The sequence below is a fragment of the Plectrocnemia conspersa genome, unplaced genomic scaffold (assembly GCF_051122295.1).
Source record: "Plectrocnemia conspersa isolate PC_06_02 unplaced genomic scaffold, ASM5112229v1 ptg000014l, whole genome shotgun sequence".
NCBI lineage: Eukaryota > Metazoa > Arthropoda > Insecta > Trichoptera > Polycentropodidae > Plectrocnemia > Plectrocnemia conspersa.
The window spans coordinates 22,708,838-22,732,548 of record NW_028277178.1 but is presented as its reverse complement, the minus strand read 5'-3'; the positions used below and the strand labels follow the sequence as shown (position 1 = coordinate 22,732,548).

The 23,711-nt window shown below is 34.9% G+C and overlaps 4 protein-coding genes across 4 annotated transcripts; 3 read left to right on the top strand and 1 right to left on the bottom strand.

Moving 5' to 3' along the window:
- The first annotated feature begins 9,943 nt into the window (after positions 1-9,943).
- On the top strand, positions 9,944-15,009 carry LOC148226539 (RCC1-like G exchanging factor-like protein). Its single transcript, XM_088204284.1, has 6 exons — positions 9,944-10,150; positions 10,222-10,394; positions 10,465-10,859; positions 11,152-11,324; positions 11,393-11,557; positions 13,710-15,009. The coding sequence occupies exons 1-6, from the start codon at positions 10,033-10,035 to the stop codon at positions 14,042-14,044; spliced, it is 1,359 nt and encodes a 452-aa protein (XP_088060410.1). The 5' UTR covers positions 9,944-10,032; the 3' UTR covers positions 14,045-15,009.
- On the bottom strand, positions 14,060-15,009 carry MED27 (mediator complex subunit 27). The gene has a single exon (XM_088204285.1). It carries the CDS (start codon positions 14,969-14,971, stop codon positions 14,108-14,110), a length of 864 nt encoding a protein of 287 aa, XP_088060411.1. The 5' UTR covers positions 14,972-15,009; the 3' UTR covers positions 14,060-14,107.
- Positions 15,010-16,363: 1,354 nt separating this feature from the next.
- Positions 16,364-17,181, top strand: LOC148226538 (protein POLR1D-like). The gene is made up of 2 exons (XM_088204283.1): positions 16,364-16,442; positions 16,514-17,181. Exons 1-2 carry the CDS (start codon positions 16,402-16,404, stop codon positions 16,743-16,745), a joined length of 273 nt encoding a protein of 90 aa, XP_088060409.1. The 5' UTR covers positions 16,364-16,401; the 3' UTR covers positions 16,746-17,181.
- On the top strand, positions 16,609-19,146 carry LOC148226537 (centromere/kinetochore protein zw10 homolog). Its single transcript, XM_088204282.1, has 5 exons — positions 16,609-18,185; positions 18,248-18,454; positions 18,520-18,649; positions 18,718-18,859; positions 18,920-19,146. Exons 1-5 carry the CDS (start codon positions 16,748-16,750, stop codon positions 19,133-19,135), a joined length of 2,133 nt encoding a protein of 710 aa, XP_088060408.1. The 5' UTR covers positions 16,609-16,747; the 3' UTR covers positions 19,136-19,146.
- The last annotated feature ends 4,565 nt before the right edge of the window (positions 19,147-23,711 follow it).

Genomic DNA, 23,711 nt, shown 5'->3' with positions numbered 1-23,711 from the left:
CTGGAACGCTCTTAGTTCATCGGGTCATCGTATTACTTTACATGACTTGATATGGTTTCGACATCATAAAATATTAGCATTGCAAAGCTTGGAAATTAGAGAACTAATTTTGAGTGATTATTTAATAAAATTAGTGCCATTGAAGTGCACGTACCTTATAGATACAAAGTTTTGAATTTCAAGCACTGATGGTCTGTTGACAGCTCTTGGCTTGCAACATAACAGTACAGAGTGGAGACTTTTTATACAACAAATAAAGGAGATTTTGACTGATCTGAATTTCAATTCAGAGTTGGGACAATTTGAGCTAGGCGCTTGGCTTAAGTCACAAAGTATTCGCTATAACTCAGAAAAACTCGAAATATCCTTCGTCTTGAGAAAAAATAACCCGTACATTCACGTTTTCCTAAAATGACCGTTCGTCATTTGTTTATCACCCAACGTAAATCTGTTCCAAAAAACTCGCTACCCTTCTGCAATTGGTTGTCCCATCGAAAATGGGGTGGACAACAAAATCTACCATGTCCATGGATATAAATACTGGAACGCGGGCAACCAAGGATACGTCTAGACTGGAGTGCAAGGCATCCGCTCTGGAGTGCAAGGCATTAGAACTTCGAGAGCTCTCCAGCTTGGAATATACAATAATTAATAGGAAGGCCCGGGGACGTCATTTCAGGTTTTCCTAGAAGGGGGAGCAAAAGTTTCCCAGTCAGTGGTAGTTTTTATAATTTTTCTATTTCATTATTATTCATACTATTTTATTAAATGTCATTTTTCTGGCCAAATTCAAAGGGGGCAAACGCTCCCATCTGCCCCCTTCCCCCCCCCCTCAAATGACATCCCTGGATGAAGCTGACTCAACTTCAGACCAGCGAAGATCGCAGAAGCCGCCATTTCACTCTTCGCATCCACTGGTCCAGCTTGAAACTCTGAATCCAGAGTAAAGACGCCTGCAGTCTACGAATGCACCCACGGACGACCCTTTTCGAGTATTGCGCAACATGTTTAATATTTTAATAGCAATCCCCAAGTCCCCTTAAACGAAGGTCAAGACATATTCAATGTTTATGTTTCAGCAAACCCGAGATCCTTCTCATGAAAGGAGGGTATTAATAGTTACCAAACGTTAACAATCAAAATTTAAATATTTGTATTGCATCTGCAGATGCGATCGAGTAAACATTGCAGTCATCGTAAAAATATTGCTACTAACAATGAATAATATATGCATATTTAACCAGAGATAGCATTAGTTTTATAAAAAATAATGAAAATCTGTAGGAACGCTTGAAAGTAAATATTGTTTTTGCTCGATGGGTGCCGCGAATATAAGAACCAAATCCGAAAATTCATAAAGTGAACAGTAGTAGTTTCTCACTTTTCTTTAGGTATAATCTTTCAAAGGGACTATAATAAATGTTAAGTACAATTCCAATATACTAAGTGAACCGCTACGACAAACTTTGATCAATAAGCGACGATGAAAGCTGTACACTCGACCTTTAATACAGCATGATATTACAAGACGACATATCACCTTACAAGTAAAGTTTTGACAAATTTGCGATGAAAATTACAATACAACCGACCCTTTTTACTCGCAAGATTTAGCGCATAGTCATTACCACCGATTTGGAGAAATCAAAACCAATACAATACATATTAGTCCGAAAGAGCAGTAATTGAATAGTTAAAGAGGGTTTCTTGCTTAGAAAAGAGCACCGCCCATAATGCATATTACGTTAAAAATGTAGTATTAACTTCAAAGAATTAATAATAAATGTTAAAATTACAGTCAATTCATTAAAGCTAAACATCTCTCGTATATATGTATAATAATATATACATATCTCGTATATATAAATATATCTCGTATATACAATGCATATACCAATCTACAAATTAATGTACGATATATACTAAAAAAGTATTCGTTTTAACACATCTCTAGAAAAATACAAAAATTCATTTTATAGTAAGTTACTTACTGGAATCGTATTTCCAGCTAAATATGGCAGACTGCCAAAGGTCAGGAAACCAAGTTCAAATTTTCACTTTTTATAACAATTAGCCGTAAACGACACGCGAGCGTTTAACGGGGACTAGAACTGTTTAAACGTGAATATAATGTCGGTTTATTAACAGTAACCTTTATTACATGTGAGCGAATTTTCTTTCTCTCTCTCACCAAGTCAAAGTTTTCGCTTAACCGCGTGTAATGTACGCGATGTAGCGGTTAGCACTACGTCGCACGAAAGATATTGGCGTTTGTTTCGAGACAATTTATAAATTAACGTGCTGATTTAACGCAAAACAAGTTGATACTTAGTAATCAGTTAATGTAAGATTAAACATAAATATGTCTGTATTTACCAGTGCTGCCCAACCAGTAGGTCGCGGCATGATTTTAAGTTGATCTTTACTATACATATTTTTTAAATTTAAAATGTAAATCAAAATAAGTATTTTGATAAATGTAACCTGAAAAGATCTAAAACACAATCGAAGTATTCGTTGTGCTGATGTATAATATAACGGGAATACGGATATGCTCTTCCGTATACTCCGCATCGGATCTTTATATATCGTCATTCACATAGTTACAGAATCAGTGTGTTATGCTCGTTGGCAAATCATTTACTAATTGCGTATTTGTTCGCTGGTCGCTTATAGAGTGACGCGACGTTCTGTATTCAAAGCCGAATTCGAAGAACAGGTGAGGAAACTTCCCCCCCCCCCCCGAATTTGGGCAGAAAAACGCATGTAATTTAATTAAATACTGTGAATCTTCATAAAAGCTAAATTTAAAAAAAAATTCGTGATATCCCTCAAAGAAAATTTAAAACATACACCTTCGAATTTATCCTGAAAATATTATTTAAAATGTGTCATTTCAGTGAAATTATATCGGAACACATTTTCGCCGGTAGATATATATTTTGACCAGTGAAAATATAATTTATCTAGCAAGTGCTAATAGATTGTATAAATGTTACTGTGAATGTTTATTTTTAGTATATATTTCACTAGTGACGTCCAGATACATTTTAACCAGTAGATACATATATATTTCTACTAGTGAAAATATAATTCAACTGATACACGCTAGTGAAATTATATGCAGCTTTAAAATGTCTAGGAAACTCAATTTGCTAGTTGCGAAACATCTATTTGCTGTTTAAAACCAAACCTTAACTAGCCAAATCCAACTTGACCAAATGAAAGCTCCCAAACTAATAATAGTTTTAGAAGGTCAAGTCCAAAATTGCAACTAAACCAACTTAATATCTCTCAGAGAAAAATAAGCAGAAGAATCATATTTTAGAAATATGATAGCTATCCTTACCGTTATTACTAAGCAATTCTAATATAAGAGAATTGCACAAACCAAGCGTTCTCGCAGCAACTGAGACAGTACGATTTTATTGCTTTTGACGTGGATTCTAATCAGGGACACCCTTAAATTTGGCCAAAAAAATGCATGTCATTTAATAAAATACTTAATGAAATCAAAATATTACAAAAACGACCACTGACTGGCCAGCTTTTGCCCCCCCTGAAAAAAACTGAAATGCCGTCCCTGTTGCTTGAACATGTGTGAAAGTGTAATACACGAGTTGGCGTGTACGTACATACATTGATCATACATTAAATCACTTTATCCCAAAAATTATACTCAAATGTAAGACGTTTTAATATACATATTTAATAATCTATTTGACATGCTTTTTTATTGACCTTCTCACGGCTGATCTATGCATGTCATACCAAACAACACCCAGGCGAATATTAAAATTTTCATTTATATAAAAAATACTCCAGGTGTAAATCGATATGTTTATTCCCTTTTATGGCGTAAAACAATGTGCTTATATTCAAAACAACTAATTTTTTTATTTTATTTAGTGAACCACTATTTATTATAGGAAGAAAATTTATACACATAAATACACAAAAAGTGTAGTGAAAATGATTTAATAATTTTACAATAAAAAAATACAAAACTAGAAACGAACACCCGCGTCCTAGCGGCTTTGTTTCTATTTTTACTTTGTATTTATTTTTTATAATATATAGTTTTTTCTACTAAAACGTTTAATAAGCAATTCATATTGTAAATTTCTAATAAATATTATTTTTTACTTCTTGCATATTGGTTGATCGCGACGATTTTTTATACAAAAAAGTAAATTACCACTACTAAAAGGTTAGACTGCCCTGGTATATACTATATTTACATTTAAATTGATAAACGCTCTCTTGTGAATCAGAGATGCTTAGTAAAGTTTTCAGATATTTTTTACGAAATCGATTCAGGCAAGGATTCGTATTAAATATTTATGAAAAATTTACTTATGATTATTATATATCAGATAAAAACCAAATTGCCAAAATATAACAAAATAATATGCAACGGTCGGCTATCTTGAGCCAGAAAATGCAAAAATGATAATTACAATGAATTAAAATTCTTTTGAAAGCCATAAATATATTTTTTTTCTAGCAAGAGCCATACTGTGTAAATTTGTATAAAAGTATACTTAAAAACCTATATTAATACATAAAAATATATTCTACTACTGAATTTTTAATTTCTCACAACTAAAGTTCGAATCTAAAATAAAAGACGGTAAAAGTACGAATGCTTTGACGATAGTATAATATTTAAAGTTGAATTATTGCTACATATATGATTTTGAGTATGAAATGAAAAATAAATGTGGATAATCGATTTGGGTATAATATTTTAAGAAGCCTGCAAATTCTATCAGCATATATAAAACGTGCAATAAAATCTTTAAGATATTAGAGACTTTATTGGGCAGCAATTGAAGAGTTCGAGGGCCTATTGCGCTTTGTATAATCACGTAGTGCGCAGTACATGCTTCAATAATAATATTCATGTCTAACTAATGCAACCGACTCACATTCTACATATAAAAACCAAAAAAGGTTTCTTAAATGAGGGAATATATATATACTATCTATTTTTATTTTCCACAATATATCTACAGTGTATGTTGTGATATTATTCCCTTGAGTCGCATTAACAAGTATAGTTGGGAAAGCACTTCATGTTGCTGGTAGGAGATATACAGAATCCGGGTATTCTGGAAGTATTTCGTTTTTGTGTGCCACTTAATTACCAGCGCTTGCGTTCCCGAGTATTGTTTATAGTACTTCCCAATAAGTACAGCTATCTGACTTCCTAATTATTTGTTGGATAGTATTGATTTGTTTTGTTGATCCAAGTACTCGCAGTTGGTACATGCATTGTTGTTTATCCAGGGCCGAAGTGATATACTAAGTAAGAATACATACTAATATAAGTAAAACATTGTACAAAGGCTATGTTGAGGAAAAACACACACAATATTGTTGCGGGTATAGATGGAGTTAAACTTTTTCTGCTAACGATAAATTCATTGAATAAAATAATGTGTTAATGAAAATAATTAAATTAAAATATTTGTCATTAAAAGTAAACATTTATGTGTGTATATTTAAAAGGGACGTTGAATCAAATAGTCTTAAATATTTTTCGGTTACCAAAATATTTATACTGAAAACCAAATAGAATTATATTCACAGGAAATTTTACCTTAGTACTTAATTCAACAAAGAACGAATTTTATTTAACATTCAAATAACTTTGAAAACATACATAAAAATATGTTCTATATATTTAAAGCTTTTTAATTCAAAAGTAAAAACAATAAAATAATATAAATATTCTATGTAAAAACTTTATCGTTTTTTTCGCAGAAAAATATTCAATTATATTGTCAAAATTCATGAAGTTTGCTATTTCGCTTTCTACAGAAAGAATTGCCAAAGATGTAAATCGGTCTTGGCTCATCGATGATCGGAGATAACTTTTAAATAATTTTAACTTAGAAAAAACTACGTTGGGCTAAAGCCACAGTTACTGAGGTTGTTAACATAATTTCTAATGCAAATGATAAACTTGGGTATGCTTCAGAAAAACTGTTTTTAATGATAAATTTTATCGAATCAAGACTTGAACCTCCTTAGAATATTCCGTTCCATTTTTATCACTTTCTAAATATAAGTGTAAATCTTGACAATATTGAAATAAAATACAATATTGAAAAATAAAAATGAATCAACCCAAAATAATTTATATTTTTGTGAGGACTCATGACTTACCCTTGTATACATGTACTTTTATGCAAAAAATAAATCTTACAATAAATGTATTTTCCTAATTTAAAAAATAGAAACACACATTTCAGGAATGTATTTTAAATTCAAAGGGGTGCGGCTTACTAAAAAGGTTATGAACCCCTGTTTTAAACGAAGATTTGAAATATTGCCTTTTTGTAACCTTTACTTCTATATATTTTAAAGAAATCATTTAATTAATTTGAATGTTGCACTCTTTAAATTTATGTGCATATTTGCACTTTGATTACAATATTTACTTCTACTAATAAATCATACCAAATAAGAATGATGATATAATAAATCATACCAAATAAGATTAATGAATCCAAATTCATTGATTTTTCGCAATAAAAACAAAATTTCACTCTTTAATGTATTTCTAGATAAAATAATAGCAAATTCGTAAAAGTAAATCTTTATCTCTGCCATTCATTATGGATTCTAAAAAAAATTTAATTTTAATAATATATTAAAAGAGACAAATTTAAAATATGAACTTTTATCTACAATGCATAAGCGGTCCACGAGCATTTTGCAATGCTATATCTCTAGTATATTTATTATAACAGAAGTATGGATAGAAAAATGAAGAATTTAAAAGGATTTTACATATATTTATATAAACATGGTAGAAAGTTTAATGGAAAATGAATTAAAATTACAATGAAATAGAAAATATAAGAAAATGTAATTTTACACGAAAAATATATAGTTTTGTCCCATCTAGATTCCGCAAAGAACACAATGAATGAAAGTATAGTAGAATATATGACTTTAAATTCAACTTTTTTAAGTTTCAGCTCCCACGTTTTTTTCAGAATTAATAATAATATAAGACGTGACCCAATGGGACTGTAAATTGAAAAATCACTCGTCTTCGTTTTTTTTACTTGTTTCAAATTCTTTAATTTATATTTAATAGTAAAATCCGTTAAAATTAAATATAACAAATATTTTTATATGAAGTTTGATTTTTTTTCAAAATTTTCAAATATTTTAATATTGACTATTTCTTTATTCTATTCTATAGAGGTAACTATTCAACGAACTTTTACGCCAGGAATCAAATTATGTGATTTAAGTGGTAAAAAATCAACACATCAATACTCGAAAATAAGTCGATAAAAAAATCTAGTCGTCAATCATTAACTTTGTGTATTCCTTTCCCATATAATAACAAAATTAGACATTATATTGCAATTATAAAAACTGATTTTATTCAGTGTAAAATGCACAAAAATAAGTAATTTTAATTTCAATAAAAAATTATTGAAAAATTTAATTTTCAGTACTATATGATATATTTATCTCTTTACGAAAGGCATTTAAAATAAAAAATAAGCCTAATGTAAATATATATACAAACTCCTATAAAATACATTTAAGATTAAATGTTTCAATAAAAATGTTGATTTAAACCGGCAAATAACTTTTTTCACTTAAAATAAATTAAAATGTACTTACCGGATTATGCAGTGGCGTAGCTAGAGTATGTGCCGCCCAGGGCGATCCTTGAAATTGCCGCCCCCCCCCCCCCATATAATTTTTGCATGGTCATAAAATCAGCATTTCTTAAAATAATAAATTGGTTATTATTAAGCTCTTGTTATTCGTGGATTTATATATGTTTTAGTGTATTCAGGGTTAAGAACCACACTAGACGATCCCATCGCGAATATGCCGCCCCCAAGCAAGTGCCGCCCGGGGCGGCCCGCCCCCTCCGCCCCCCCATAGCTACGCCACTGGGATTATGCTTCACTAATATTCCTTGAACACACCTTGAAGTTTCCTCGATCTTCACTGATGCTCCTTTAAAGATAAAGAGACTATGAATGTTGACGAAAGACTGATTTTATGTTGATAGTTTTTAATAGATAAAAATATGCAAAGGTTCCAAAAAAAATAGTCATACAACAAAGACGGTATCGCACGCCGGTAATTTTGTACTAAGTTCGCTAAGTAAAATACAAGTAGTAGAAATTCTCAGCTGTAATAAGTAATCGATAATTTCTAGCTGAAATGATGGAACCTTTATTTTTCATTTCGCATAATTCAACAGCCTGAAACGACCTAAGAAGTTGTCGAGGACCATGGAGCCGAGCCGAGTTCCTGTATTATTAGCGTAAAGCTGTTATGCCCTACACATTTATATCATATAAATAAATATATATAGTAAGTAGTATCACCTCTAAGTCTATGAAAGTATTTTTTTAATGACACCTATTGTTTATTATGTTTTCATTTATTACAGGTACTCGTCACGTAACGACCGAGTTTCATTCCTACGACTAGGTCGTTAAGCGAATTGGTCAATAAGCGAGGAACTTAATCGATTTTTTTGTTTATTCTGAATATGAACAAAACGAATTACACACTTTGCTGAACATGTTTCACATTGGGATCCATAGCCTACAGTTCTAATATAACCACGTTCGCTTTGCACACCAGCTAACCCCTTTACTGTGAAGTTATGTTGTACTTTTTCCATTCTTTCCTCTTTTTTCTCTTTCAAGTGCTGCTGCATAATACTAGACCAATAGTATGAAGCAGTTGATGAACCAATCCTCAAAGAAAACTTCCACACCTCATTTGCACGATAGTTAACGGGCAGTGTGTACCTACCAACCTGTACGTGGGTTCTCGATCGATATATGAGGAAAGGTTTACGAATTTTATAAACTTTGAGACGACAAAACCGAACCCAGAATTCCCACAATTTTGATTTCATCGTGTTTTTAGGAGAATAAAATATCGCTATATTGATTGTAATTTCACATTTTGTGATAAAAATAATAATATTGTCTCTTTTTATTAAACTTCTACTTTTGCAGTTTGTGTAATCTAGTTACTTTGCAAGATGTATTATATATGCAATTAATTTACTTGTGATTTTAAATAATCAAAATGTCGATCTGCTTACAATGAAATTATTTGAAATTTTATTTGGAATTACGATACTAAATTAGTAAATTTTGTATAATATTTAATAAATTTTGTATTCGTTACATACCATATTTTGGGAAGAGACTCGCGCTTAATTCTTGCGTAGGGCGCCGCACTCTCCGGAGCCGGCCCTGCATACATAAGTTCACACATCATATTAACAATACATTAGCAATGGCGAACATTTTAAGGCGGTTGGGCAAAATCAAGTGGAAGGAAAATAATTAGTAGTTCACGGGGTAAACACTCGAAACAATATAAACAAGTGAAAAAATGCATACAAGAAAATTTAAATTTAAAAATAAAACATGACCATTTGTTTTTATTTTTCACGAGTTTATTATAGTTTTACAATTTCTTAGCTTTTTAATGGATTTTAGAGCTTAATACGAAATTCAGTGTTGAAAATTATCCCCGACAAAAAGTATAACTCTCAATAACGAATCAATTGCCTGAAATATTTACTGTGAATAAGTTAAAATATTATATTTTGTAACTTTTAATTTTTTGAAACTTTTCTTGGTGCGTTAGACCGTCCTAGAAATCGGCCGCCCGCTTGTCTCGCATACTGACTGGGTTCGGTTCTGATCATCTCCCACCTCGGGCTGTAATTTAAAACTTAAATCAGTTTAGTTTTTACGTCCGGCTAGCGTGTTAGTTTACAAATGTTTTTTAATTTCGTTTATATTTTTGGAATAAAGCTTGTTTATTGATAAATTGCAACAACTAATAAATATTGATTAGAAAACTGAAAAACGTAGAAACTGTGAACAATTTGGTCAACAAAATATACGCTATAGCCAAATTCGAATTTAAGAAGCATCGATAAGGTTATGTCGCATCTGACAGTTGTGCTCGATTAACCTTACTTAATATGACAAAAACAAATCTGGAATTATGAGAGCGCTTAATAGAATCTCCCGTCTGTTGTTAGACAATCGCCTAGATAAAATATATCAACGGAATTACGTTATTAAAAAACCTATCAATCGAGAGAAAGAGAATGAATTACCGAGTACGTTTAGCCGAATATTCTCGTACCAGGGTACGGTTTTCACAATACCATGCTGACGTTTTTTGGTTCAGTTTTTCAGTATCCAAACGCTAGCTCGAAAACCAAAAGAGTTTACTCTTGGGGAAATGCCACTACCGGAGCTCTAGGATTACAAGTGCCCAAATCGAGTGAAAATTATGAAAAGAGATGCAAGCTTAAATTCACCACAAATCCCACCAGAGTGTCCTTTGCCGAATTTCACCAAGTGAGTACTTAGGTATGAAACGAAAAATACCATATGCATACTTACCCTGCGAATGTTTATTTTGTATCAGGTGATTGACGTGACTTGCGGCTACGGATTCTCCGTATTTTCTGTCAAAACCAATAATAGAGAGCGATTGTTCGGCACGGGACTGAACACCGATTCGCAAATAGGCTACCACGATCCGCACAGAGGTCACCCCTTGGAAGTGCTACTCATTCCCGCTCCCGTGTCCGTGCCGCTCAAAGACCTCGCTACCAAAGTCACGGAATTGTCCGCCGGCAGGGCCCACCTTTTGGTGTTGACGGACAAGGAAGGCGTCTTCGCATTGGGCAACAACTCGTACGGACAATGCGGTCGCAAGATCATTAAAGATGAGGATTATTTCAAAAGTGCATACGTTCACAATATACGACGGTTAAACGGTGAAAATATTAAGAGCATTCAATGCGGCCAGGACCATAGGTATCAATATTAGTATTTCTATTAGCTAATTAGAAAATCCAAAAAAGATTAAAAAGTCAAAAGCCGAATCCAGTCAAGAGAATTTTTTCACCAGATTCAATATTTGAAATGTTAAATCTAAGCGCCTCTGATCTATCTGATACCTCTGTAATATATACAGTTCGATTACTCTATATCCATTTTCTCTGTGGGTTCGATAATTTGTCTCTTTCGGAGTCTCACTTTTTTATCTCATTAGTTACTTTTCAGATTATTTATTTCCTTCGTTACAAATTTGAATTGAAATTTTCAGTATGTTTATCACCGATAGTGGAAAAGTATTCGCTTGCGGATGGGGTTCGGACGGTCAATTAGGAAACAACAGACTCTTTGAAACGAGTAGCATCAGTCGAGTCATAGGCGATATAGAAGAAGAAAACATAGTTAAATTAGCCTGCTCTGTAGATTGCGTGCTAGCTTTAAATGGTAAGTTTCATATTAGATTTTGTTATATATGCTGCTAATTTATTTATATATTTAAATTTTTTCAACAGATAAAGGTCAAGTATTCGGTTGGGGAAATTCAGAGTATGGTCAGTTAAATGCTGTAAATGAGACAGTGCAACAGATAGGTACGTCTAGGTATTTATCGCAATTGAAAGAGCTAGGAAAAATCGTCGATATCGCTGCTGCTGGTTCCTATTGTATGGTATTAAATAGTAAGTTGAAAGAAATGTGAGAATCAAAAAGTAAAAGGCAATTAACGTATACTATTTTACTATAAATAATATATGTATAAAATTGGATCATATTCGAAATCGATTCCCAGACTGTCTGTTGTTTTAATATTTACTTATAGGTATTGTTCGTGGCTTACGCGTGTAATGTTAAAACGGAAGATTTGTAGATATTTCCTACAATGCCTCCGAAATCGTAACGTAATATCAAAGCTTACTTTCTATAAAATGACATTTGTCAATGCAGAACGGTAAAAGATTTACAGAAACATATGATGGATTTGAATATTTTTAAATCATCAGTATATGATCAAGTCCCTGAGTGAACTACTGCTGATTATGTCATTTTTAAATAGAAAAAAGCAGTATTGGACCAAGGTTGTCGCTGCGACATACCCGCGTCTGACGGCTCCAGCCGTCATAGCGAATAAGCCCCAGGGGTGGATGACCATCAATTTTTATAGCTAATATCACAGTTGTTTTATATATTTTAAGATTGAAAATTGCCTGAATGAAAAATTAAAACCTCTTTCTTATGACATCTTTTGAGATTTGTTTCGATTTATTATAGAATTTTATGGAATGCGCGCTTGTATGGCAGAACTTTTTTTATATTTTACACTGAATGTCCAACACATATTCTAACTTTTATTAATTGTTAAAAAAACTTTAGATATAAATTGACGTGTTCATTATCTTTTATAAAGTAACAGAATAAGTTTGTGTTAAACACCTTGGAGGTTCAAATTCAGTTCATTCAAATGAGTAAAAAAAATCAGTCAAGTAAGCAGTCTTAGCTAACCAAGAAAAAACGTTTGCGTATTCATTAAAAATAATCATATTTTACAACGAAACTCAAAAAGTCGATTGAGTACTTTTGTGTGTAATAATAGATGTATATGTTGACTTCCCGTCTCTTCGCACAAAGCTTTAAAAACTCGGGAATTAAGTGGACGAGCTCAAATGAAATTGACAACTTTACCCAATGTTTTTTTTAAATCTGTTGACATATTTATAGATGCTAATGATTCGCTGTATATGCAGCAAGGACTTGAGGTGTGACACTTTTAACTAAAGCAATCAATCCATTTATCTTTCCTGACAGTGCAAATTCCAACACATTTTAACGACTTGATTTAATTTTTTGTTTTAAAATGAATTAAACTATTAAATACGGCTTCAGTTGTAGTATGCAAAGGTAGTGAATTACAATATAACAAATCTTGCATTTTATATTTAAATTTATATCTAATAAATGCCAACAAAATAGCATTATTAGGGATGTTGGTACTCTCCATTTGTAGTGATCAATATTGACTTTTGAGCACTTTAAATTAACTGCTCTTTTATATTTATGTCATATCATCAATTCTATTCTTGGCCATATTGTACGATAATTAAATCAAACTTTTGTTGCTTTAGCCCCCAACATTGTATTCATTATTACCTACTTTTGAAGCAGGAAGAATTTTGTGATTTTCCAGTTTTTGCTATTAGTATGGATATTCCATATGATGCTTTTACAGCTTTTTTATTGATACAACCAATTGCAGTTTTTGTATCAGATTTTGACTTGACGCATGTTCTCGTTTTTTTATTTAAAAAATCGACAGACTTACTGATGTGTTCACTGTTTCGTTTTTTAATAACGTCGGAGATTGGCTGGCGGGTTACATACTTTCGATTGATAAACATTCGCGACATAGAAGACGCAGTTCATTCCACATATTTATTGAAGATTTAAGTGAATCCAAATGATAAATACCCATCACAATATTTTCTAATTTTAAGTTTCTTGATGAATTTCAAGGTTGATACTCCACCATCTGAGTCGCTCTCAACTATATTTTGTTTCACAGACCCTGGGTAATGGCTATGCGGACCCCCAGTTTAAGAACGTTGCTCTCGTGTAAGAATACATTACTTATGTCTCAACCTAATAAATCGATGAAGAAGTGGCTTTAATGACAATAGATTAATAGGTATATAGTTATTTAGAATCGTCATATTTGTGCATTTCAAAATATAAGGGTTTAAAAATTGAATAAAATATTGTCTGATACTTTTTGATTCACCTCATGTATATCAGCATATGTGAATATGTAAAACAAATTATTGTTGAATGACATTACAGGCGAAGGTGATATTTTCACATGGGGCTTTGGCATTTTAGGATTGGGCCCGAAGGTCCAACAAAGCAGAGTGCCACTCTGTCTGCCTCGAACGCTGTTCTACAACCCCTTCCTAGAACCCAGCAAAATTATAAAGATAACGGCCGGATTCGGACACTCCGCGGCCGTGACGGATTCCGGAGAGCTATTCGCATGGGGAAAGAACAGGCACGGATGTCTGGGCCTCGCGCATGAGAACGATCAGTTTTTTCCTTTGAGAGTAGCGGCGGGCGCCAAAGTGACGAAAGTCGCTTGCGGCGTCGATCACACCCTCGCTTTATGTAAACCTTTCGTATAAATAAAAGTCATAGAGTATGATTAAAATTATTTCGTTTATTTCGTATAGTTTTAAGAGGGAGTATCACTGTTTGCACTGTTCGTGGAAGGGTTCGAGAGTTCTGAAATCGCGCCACGTCGGAGGAAGAGCGTCGAGTAGGTGGTAACCGCACCTCTTGCACGCATCGCCGAACAAATTGACGAAGCTGTGGAACCAGGTCATGAAGGAGCGCACGGCTAGCTCGGGCAGTGTCGGCGAGTAGAAGTGCAGCATGGCGGCGTGCGCGTTCTCGGTGACCTTGCGGAAGACGCGGTGGCGCGACTCGGTCCACAGGTCTGCCGCCTCGCCGTGGCCCTTGACCACCACCCACTCGATCATGAGCCCCTTGAAAGCGACGACGGCCTTGAGCACGTGACCTAGACCGACGTGCACGACGGCGTTGGTAGCGAAGGGTCGCGATACGGTGATCTTCATGTCGGTGAAGGAACGGTCGATGGTGTTGATGACGTTGTCGACGTTCTGCGGAGGCACGTTGTGGCTGCTGGTCTGCGTGCGGCGGCGCTTGGCGCTGCCCGAGGTGACGTACGAGCGCTTCAGCGAGTTCTGGCTGAGCAGCGACTGCGCGGAACCGCTGTACTCGTGCACCTTGTCTGTCCACTTGTAGCTGTTTACGAGCTGCGCGTAAAGCGCCTGGCGGTCGTGCGAAATCTCCTGGCTGAGGTAGGCCGTGTTGCCGAGCGCGAAGGGACCCGGCGGCGGCACCAGAGCGCCCGCGGTTTGCTCCACGTCGCGCAGCGCTCCGCTCGCGGCCGCCAACAGCTCCTGTAAGTCCAGCATGAACTTGGCCTCCCGGTCGGAGCGCACGCCACCGGCGAGCGCCTCGAACACTCGCCCCACTCGCGACCGGAGGCATTTAACGGCCGCGAGGGCCGCGCTCGCTTGCTCCATCCTCGAGCTTTTGACGTCTTCTTGGTGTTGCCTGTTCTAAAATTCATGTGCGATTGTATTTTTTTCAATAAAATTACATTGGTAGTTAAGTCAAACGTATCGAAAGAATAATATGAGAAAACTTTAAAATCAAAAAAATTAAACAATAAACACTTTTAAAATGTTTTATATGTAATTTGTTTTCTTATTTGATTAAAAACCAACTCTTAAATCGAAAAAAAACAAGTTTGCACGTAATTTTAAGTTAGTATTTTTATTCTTGAAATGTATGTATGGGTTTTATTAGGGCCAAAACTTGGCGACACTGGTAACACTGACGTCACCTATATATATTGTAATAACTATGTAAACTAAATATTTATCAATAAATAGTAATGCAGCGGTTCAATCTCTGTCTAATTGCCACCCGTCGCCAAATATCTAATGCTAAAAAATAAATATTCAATTGAATATTTGTTTCTTCGCATATCTACGCTTATAAATAAAACAAACATTTTGCTAATTGTGTTTACTAGTGCGCTAGTATTTATTAAGCCGGATTTTTCGGCAACAATATTCCATTTATGGTGGTGCTGATCTCCGTTCAAAACTATGTTTTGTTACGTATTTATCCTTCGTGTTCATTCTCATTAGTCGATTCCGAGTCCGTAATGTCATCGCTCATTTCAAAGTCGACACTATTATCATATTCATATTTCATATGAATATGATAATAGTGTATCATATCCATTCGTCATATTTTTTTCTAAAATTTGAAGAGATTTTTAAAATATAAACAAAACTTGAAAATCACAGCAAAATAAAAAGTCGAACACATTGAAAATTAATATTTAATTATTGCCGAGAAATAATATTTTACTTTGTACCCCTGCACACAGACGTCACGCGCAACATCGAAATACACAATACGACTGAGTCCTCTCTTTCTTACTGCTCCAAGAGCGAGGGAGATGCAAGGCGTGTTTGCGTGCGGCTATTGCATCTTTTTGCAAAAATGCATCTCAGAATACGCAACACACGTGTACTCATTTGATTGTTTTGGTAAATTTATTCCCGATTTTCGACAAAATATCTCTGCTGTGCCATGTGTGCTTATTAAAAATACTTACTATTATTATATTAAATGCGCAAATTAAACATAGTATTTATTATATGAATATTTAATTTATTAGACGCAATGTGCACTAGTTACACGTCACAGAGAAGGCAAGGCAATAAATAAAAATGTAGGCCGTCAATCGTGTCGCTTCGACTGAGGTCATAACCTACTTATAAGGCAAAGCCTCACAACAGCTCGTTAGAATTCGTTAGATGTACGACTAGTTGTAAAAGGTAATAGAAAAAATATCAACTATTAACTGTCAGATATTTCGTTATTATCGGTCATCGGCTGTCAGCAGTCGAAGGTGACGGCGACGGCGAGGTTCGCGATGTCAAAAGCTGCAGCCGTAGACGAACGCGAATTGGAAAGGTGAATTGGAAAAAAATAGATCGATCGAATTAAATTACGATAGCGCAGATTGAAATTTGGATATGTTGCAGATTAGCAGTCGAAGAACTGCTCCGCGAAGCTTGCAGAGGAAAGATCAGAGCGGAAGTCCAAGGCCCTTCGGGCTGGCTCAAGTGTCCCCTGCCGACCGCCAGCAAAAGGTTCCTGAAGACGACCGTCAACGGCGTGGTCTCCTCCAACAACCGCTCCAAGAGACCCAAAGAGAGCCCGAGAGAAGAACCCGCAGTCGACGACAGCGACGGTAGCAAGAGGAAGCGTCGCTAAGCATGGACGAAGGGTCGCCGGACGTCAGGTCGGTCCTCGGCGAGATAGACGACTGTCGGCGTCGGATAGAAACTTACCTCGGCGTCGATAACGAGGTCGACGTCGCCGAGTTGTCCGAGAAATGCAAACGGTCGACCGAAGACTCGCAACGCGTCCGAGAACGAATAGTTTCGTTCGATCAGAACACCAGAGTGGAGGCCATAAACGACATCTCCAGTGCCACCGCAGAGCTGCAGATGATCGTCGCCGAACTGCGAGACGTAGACTTCGGTCTTCGGATATTCCAAATTTTCATCGAGTGCGATAAACAACTCGAGAGATACGAAGAGGCAAAGAACGGAAGCGATCTAAACGGGGTCGTTCTGGCCTTATCCGTCGTCGCCGGTCTGCTCGACGACTGCGACGCCGACGTCGAAAAGTTAAGTTTATACAAAAAGATCAAAGCCGATCTGGTCGTCTTTCGAGAGAGACTTTCGAGCCGACTGTCCGAGTCATGGAGAGAAATTGTCAGTTGGTCGGAAACTAGCGCAAGCGACACCGAGACTGTCGTTATCAAAATTAAAAACGTACACGAGAGCAAATCCACGCTGGACGCGTTGATGTTGACTGGCCGGATAGACGTTGAACTGAACAAATTCTCCAGCTTCCTATACGAACGTGTTTTAATTCCGATTATTCGAAACGTTGTGAATGTACAAACTTATGAAGATACGCACCGGTGTTTGAAGATCGACTATTTACCGGGCGATAGATCGAAACCTCACTACGAGGACGTATTGACTGATTTGAAAACTGTCTTTGAATATATATATTTGAATTTGGACGGCGATAATTTGTCGAGAAAGATTGGCGACTCGATCGGCAACGACTTCGGCGACGCTCTAATCAGAGATTGTCTGGACCGCACCATCCCCAACTGCATCAGCGAGCTTCAAGACTACGGCAAAGTCACGTCTCAGGTAGAAATCTTCCAAAAGTACCTCTTTAGCGTGAACTTCTTCGAGAGCGACGACTTTTCGATACTTAATTACACCAACAACATCGACTTTCTGTTCGCCGACAAGACCAGCCGTCGCTTCCTCGAAAACGCGAGAGTCATAGCGAAGAAAGACTTGGAGAACGTGATGTCCGTCGGTTGCGAAGCACGGCGAGACGACGACGACGTCGTAAAAAACGATTCGGACTCCGAAGATCGAGAACTGCTGCAATACTTTTTTCGATCTTTCCGATCGTCTCCGTTTCGCTTCCCTCGCTGCGCCGTTTCGCGTTCAGCTCAGGAGCTGATCGATCTAGTGGTTTTAATGATGGAGCAAGCCGTAGAAGCTTCGGATCTGTGCGCTCGCCGTCTATACTACGCTGCGAGAAACGTCTTCGAACTTTACATGGCGATCGTTCCGTTGCATCATAAGCGGCTCTTGGAAACGATGCCTCAACAAATCGGTAACCTAAACCCGTAAAACCGTAACAACTAAACTCGACCAACTTATCAATTTATCTTTCAGCTCTGTTCCACAACAACTGCATGTACCTGGCCCATCACCTGCTCGTTCTCGGCCCCAAATGGCAGAAGAGCCTCGACGGAAGGCGTCTATCTTATTCCATCGCGTTTTGCGACCAAGTTAAGGAATTTCGAGATCTGGGGACGCACGTCCTGTTGACCCACATGCGAGCTCAGCGTAAACAGCTCCTGGACACCTTGAGATCTTCAGGTATGCGATCGACTGAACGAATAAAATTATCACAAAGGGTACTGACAGACGAATGTCTTTAAAAGATTTGTATTACATCGCGACGAAAGACGTCCTTTCGGAGAACGCGGAGAAGGCTGTCCGTCAATGCATCAGGCAGTTGCAAGTTTTGAAAACGGTCTGGAGCGGAATCTTCCCGACCGACGTGTACACTGAGTAATTTGACTTCCTATCCGTCGACAACTCGTTGCCGGCCTAAATAATCGATTATGATACTATTTTAGATTAATTACGTGTCTGGCCGATACCCTCGTCGAAGAGCTCGTTTCCAAAGTCGTATCCCAAGAAGACATAACGGCCGATGTCGCATCGCAGCTGACGGATCTGTACAGGATCGTTTTAAATCGTCTTCCTCAAATTTATAACGTAAGATTCCGTACATTCCGCCTTGTCCATTTTGCACTAAACGTCTGTTCCTTTTTTCAGGACGAATCTACTGTCGAAAGTAATATAAATTCATGGCTAAAATTCAAAGAATTAATATTGGTGATTGGTGGCAATTTAGCGACGATCGAAGAAAGATGGTCAAATGGCGGCGGTCCTCTTGCGCTCCAGTTCAAACCGGAAGAAATCAAACGTCTCATCAGAGCCCTTTTCCAAAATACTACATTTAGAGCTAGTCTGCTTTCTAAAATAAAATGAATTTAACAAAAGCGAGACTGTCTTTCATTTTATTATAAAATCGTTCATCAAATTTGCGCCGTAAGGGTCGGGTAGGCCTTGATTTCCTATACCAATCAAAACTAATGAAATTACAAATTTAAACTAATATTCTGCACGTATTTGAAAAGAAAGTGTTTCAGTGTGTCCGAAAGTTATTTGAGAGATTAAAAATTGCATAGGAAGTTTTAACTGGATAGATAAAATTTGCAATTTGTAAAAAATGGCAAATATTTAAATACAAAGTTGTGTATTAGATCGAGTTCTATAAAAAGTTCAACGACAGTGTTTATCTCAATTTTTTATTTCGGAAGTTATTTGAGACGTTAACTTTTGCCTAGGAGGTTTTAACTGGATCGATAAAATTGCAAATGTTTAAATGCAAAGTTATGTATTAGATTGAGTTCTATAAAACGTTCAAAAAGAGTGTTTATCTCAATTTAATTTAGTATATCAACATTAATAAATCAATATATTTAAAAATAATTAAAACACAGATTACCAATTCTGTTAGATATAATTCAGTACTTTACTAACTTAAAATACAGTAAATGTGTAGAGAATTGTATTTTGTAAATATAGTTACCTTTTGAAGTAAAAAACCAGTTTAAGAGCAATGACTGACGGAGTAAAACTGTCAATTGTCGCGCCATGAAGCCCTAACACCGCATGATTCGTTCATGTCCCGATGATGTTTTTAAATTAAACTATTACATTTTTTGAGTTATTTGCATAAGATAAAAATTTAATTTTACTGTGTATACTTTTAGGAGAAGTATGTTGACTAATAATAGTTAAAATTAGATAATATTGAATGAATACAAATCTATTAAATGCATTTTTTTTTTCGACTTACGAACGCAAATAGCTTATTTTTAATAAATAGTCTTAAGCCTACAACGATTCTTTTTTATTTTTTTAGTTTATAATTTTGCAAGGGTGTCATCGAAGAGTATTATTTTTGGCAGCTTTACACGGATAATAGCACACAATCTATAAATAATAATATTGCACGCTAAATTTCAACTTCTTTTTCAAATATATTTTTCTCTGGCAAACGATTTTTAATTATGTTTTTTTACTTTTTTATGCTTTTAACGTAGTGCCTAGAATTTAAAGTCGTTACAGCCATTCAAGAATAAAATTACCGTTTCCGATACTATTTTATTAAATAATGTACAACAAAAACAATACATAGTAGTTAAAAATAAAATACTACTCGAAATCATGCAAATTGGTTAATAGCTGATTTGTTTGATTAATTACAGCTAATATTTCTTTAACTCAAACAAATCAAATAATAATAAAAAGGTGATGCGTGTTAACACACACAGACACCAATCCTCGTCAAGCAGGTGAGAGACTCAAGTCTAAAAACTGCGATAAAATATTAGATATTATAAAATACTACTGCAAACATAAAAACAAAATTCTGAAAGATTTAAATTACACCTGAAGTATCCAAAGCGGTGAAAGAGGGTTTAAAGCAGCGAATGCCAACCTTGTTGCCAACCGCTTTAAATTATACCATCCAACAATATTTTTTTTTAATTTTAAATGCATTTATAAAGTAAAGATCAGAAAATTTATATTTCATTTTTATGTAATGTACCAATTAAATTGAAAATGCGTATTTTAATAAAACAAAATCGTAAATTATTATTTAATCAAAACAAAATAGTTAATTTAGTATAAACTAAATTAAACTTATACACATTTTTGTTGTGATATTTGTTTCTGCTGTCTGAATTCAGTGAATTTTGTTCATTGATTTTTGTCTCTAATGACTTTACTACAACACAGAGCCGTTTTTATTTCAAGCCTGAACCGGTACCAAGTTTAAATTATTGTAACGGATGTAAATGTTTTTCACACATATATTGTCAAAAATTGTATCAAAATTTTCATTGCATTTTCACTCAGCAAACAATATTCATTTTTTATGTAGAGCCAAAAATGGGTTCTTTATGTAGAAATTGAAATTTAGCTTTATAACTGTCGTCGGATGATAAATTATTTTTCATTAATAATTTAATTGCTATATTTTATGTTTGCTGCAAATGGATCTATTATTCAAATTTCACAATGCCTGGAATCTTCCTTCTTTGGGTAATAACGAGCAAAAGATTTTGTAAGTAATTATAATTGCTGTTGAACAATTGTTATTACATGCCAGTTGATATCCTTTTTTTCCAATATTCACAAAAATTTGAAAATATTTCCAGATCTTCTCAACCAACTGGGTTTGCCACAATAATATTTTCTTTTGAAAAGCATCCATTTGTCTTCGTAGTGTTAACAAGTCCTTAAATTGACCTTGTAAAGATATATTTACTCTATTAACCAGCGAAAAAATATCTGCCATGTATGCAAACTTGGCTACCCACTAATAGTCATATAACAGTTTTTGAAATTTCTGAATTTTTGCTGTTGAAAAAATAACGACGTACTTGCATAGGCGAACAGTCGGGTTAGTAGTTTGCCCCTCGGCAGTCATCCAAAACGACAAAAATCTTTCTTCAAAAAATATTATCAGTCAATGAAACGCTGGGTGGATCAGTTGTTATATATTTTATTGCACAAGTTAACATCTTTCTCCACAAGTAATATATTTTATTGCACACGTTAAATAGTTACTAAGAAAGCATATGTAAATCAGGTATCACTATCAGGTGATGGTGTCGAATGCGAAAGAGACCAGGTTAATCAAAAATGTTGTAACAACCAGTCGAATTCAATACAAAGTAGTCATTAAAATTACATTCTTTTCAATGGCATAGTAGTAGTAGTAGCAGAAGTAGCTGAGCTTACATAAGTATTTTATTTACCAATGACTAAATCCATTATTTTTCCTTCAACTTGATTCCATAGATAATGTTAATTTAATTTTGTCAAGTCTTTATTAAAACTGAAAAATACATTTTACAGTATAAAGGAAAGGTTTCCCGTTTTGCGAAAGGTGCTCCTATTGCTTCGCATTCCACTGTTACGTTACACACTTATAATTCGATGGCGATATTTTGTTGTCGTTGTATTACCCATTGATATGATCATTGTCATAGCCAAAAAACAATTGATTAGTGAACTTGATGATTAACAATAAATTTTACTCTATATTTAATAATTTATGTTTTAAACATTATGTTTACCCATTGGCATCCAAATCACTCTACACTACACAATCTTTCTGCTCTACACTACACAATCACTAATTGTAAATGAGTTTCAGTAATTATAACTAGATCAGTTCAAAGGGCTTAGTCCTCTTCAGCCATATTTTCAAGGTATGCACACTGAGTTATTTACTGCCTCGATATTGGAGCCTTGTTTCGTGCTCGGGAGCAAAACGTTTTGCTCCCGTGCTATAGCACTGGCGACGTTTCCGATATCTAGGTCACGATATATGTCTCTATCGCGAATATACCACAGATCAATCAAAATGTTTCGAAACATTATTTTGAAATGTTTTAATCATTTTAACTTGGCACTGTTTGGCATATCCTCAGAGTTGTATGCCATAGACACAAATTGGATTCAGGATTTAATTGTATTTCTTGATTTTGTTGTATATTGATAGTTTCTTCTAATAAGTCAATATAGCTTTCTATAATTTATTACAAATTCTTCTTTTCTATATGTTCCTTCCACCGCAATTTGGTGTCCAGGGTCATGCAAGGCATTTCCAAATGATTAGTTATATTTTAATTAGTGAAGTTGATATTTACCGATTTAAATTCATTCCATTTTTATTTTTTGCTCCAATTGGTGATCCTATCAGCAACTGGTTGGAAGTTTTTCGTTAGTATTCGCTATTTGTTTCCCGACTGCCAGGATTGCTGTATCATTCGTGAATGTTGCAATTACGATGTTCTTTATTTGTGGAAAATCATACATGTACAACAAATAGAGTATCAGCCCTAGGACACTTCCTTGTGGGACTCCGGCTCTTTTTTCTTTTAATTCAAAATATTCGCTATTTTGTTTAATTCTGAATGACATCGAATGTCGTGTAGTAAAGTAGTGGGGTGTGAATTACTTTCCTATCGAATTAGATGACAAAATACTGTTTACTGTACAATGACATTATGTTTAAAATAATAAAATATACATCATCATTTACCAGACTAAGCACTCGACACAATATTCACCACTTGCAGAAACACAACGGTCAGAAAAGTTCAAAGCGAATTTTTTTATCACAACACATTTTTTCGCGAAAATAAAATAAGCAAATTGAGGCTGTCACCATTTATATATTTACCATGGTATCAAGACTTTGAAAATAGATGAATATTTTTATTCGCACAAAAAAATGTGATGGATATATTTTCTGAGCTCGACCTAGTTTCTCAAATCTTGATGCAAGGGCAGAATACATTTTGCTTTTTGAAAATCCATTGGACTGTACAATTGATAAATTTTCTCTTTACTTTCGATTTGAAGTTATTAATCTGCAAAGTAATGAACCAAAAGGCAAATTATAAGAAAAGAATTGTCTTTCAGGTGACGAATGTGGTCAATTAAGGTCATATGTTTAGGGATTTATATTTGGCAACAC

Excerpts from the sequence above, each read along its gene's own strand:
- LOC148226539 (XM_088204284.1), top strand. The coding sequence starts at position 10,033 with ATGAGAGCGCTTAATAGAATCTCCCGTCTGTTGTTAGACAATCGCCTA. Across the intron at positions 10,395-10,464 it reads CCTTTGCCGAATTTCACCAA|GTGATTGACGTGACTTGCGG; the intron begins GTGAGTACTTAG and ends ATTTTGTATCAG. Across the intron at positions 10,860-11,151 it reads CAATGCGGCCAGGACCATAG|TATGTTTATCACCGATAGTG; the intron begins GTATCAATATTA and ends TGAAATTTTCAG.
- LOC148226538 (XM_088204283.1), top strand. The coding sequence starts at position 16,402 with ATGTCAAAAGCTGCAGCCGTAGACGAACGCGAATTGGAAAG. Across the intron at positions 16,443-16,513 it reads GACGAACGCGAATTGGAAAG|ATTAGCAGTCGAAGAACTGC; the intron begins GTGAATTGGAAA and ends GATATGTTGCAG.
- LOC148226537 (XM_088204282.1), top strand. The coding sequence starts at position 16,748 with ATGGACGAAGGGTCGCCGGACGTCAGGTCGGTCCTCGGCGAGATAGAC. Across the intron at positions 18,650-18,717 it reads CCGACCGACGTGTACACTGA|ATTAATTACGTGTCTGGCCG; the intron begins GTAATTTGACTT and ends ATACTATTTTAG. Across the intron at positions 18,860-18,919 it reads GTCTTCCTCAAATTTATAAC|GACGAATCTACTGTCGAAAG; the intron begins GTAAGATTCCGT and ends TCCTTTTTTCAG.
- MED27 (XM_088204285.1), bottom strand. The coding sequence starts at position 14,971 with ATGGAGCAAGCGAGCGCGGCCCTCGCGGCCGTTAAATGCCTCCGGTCG.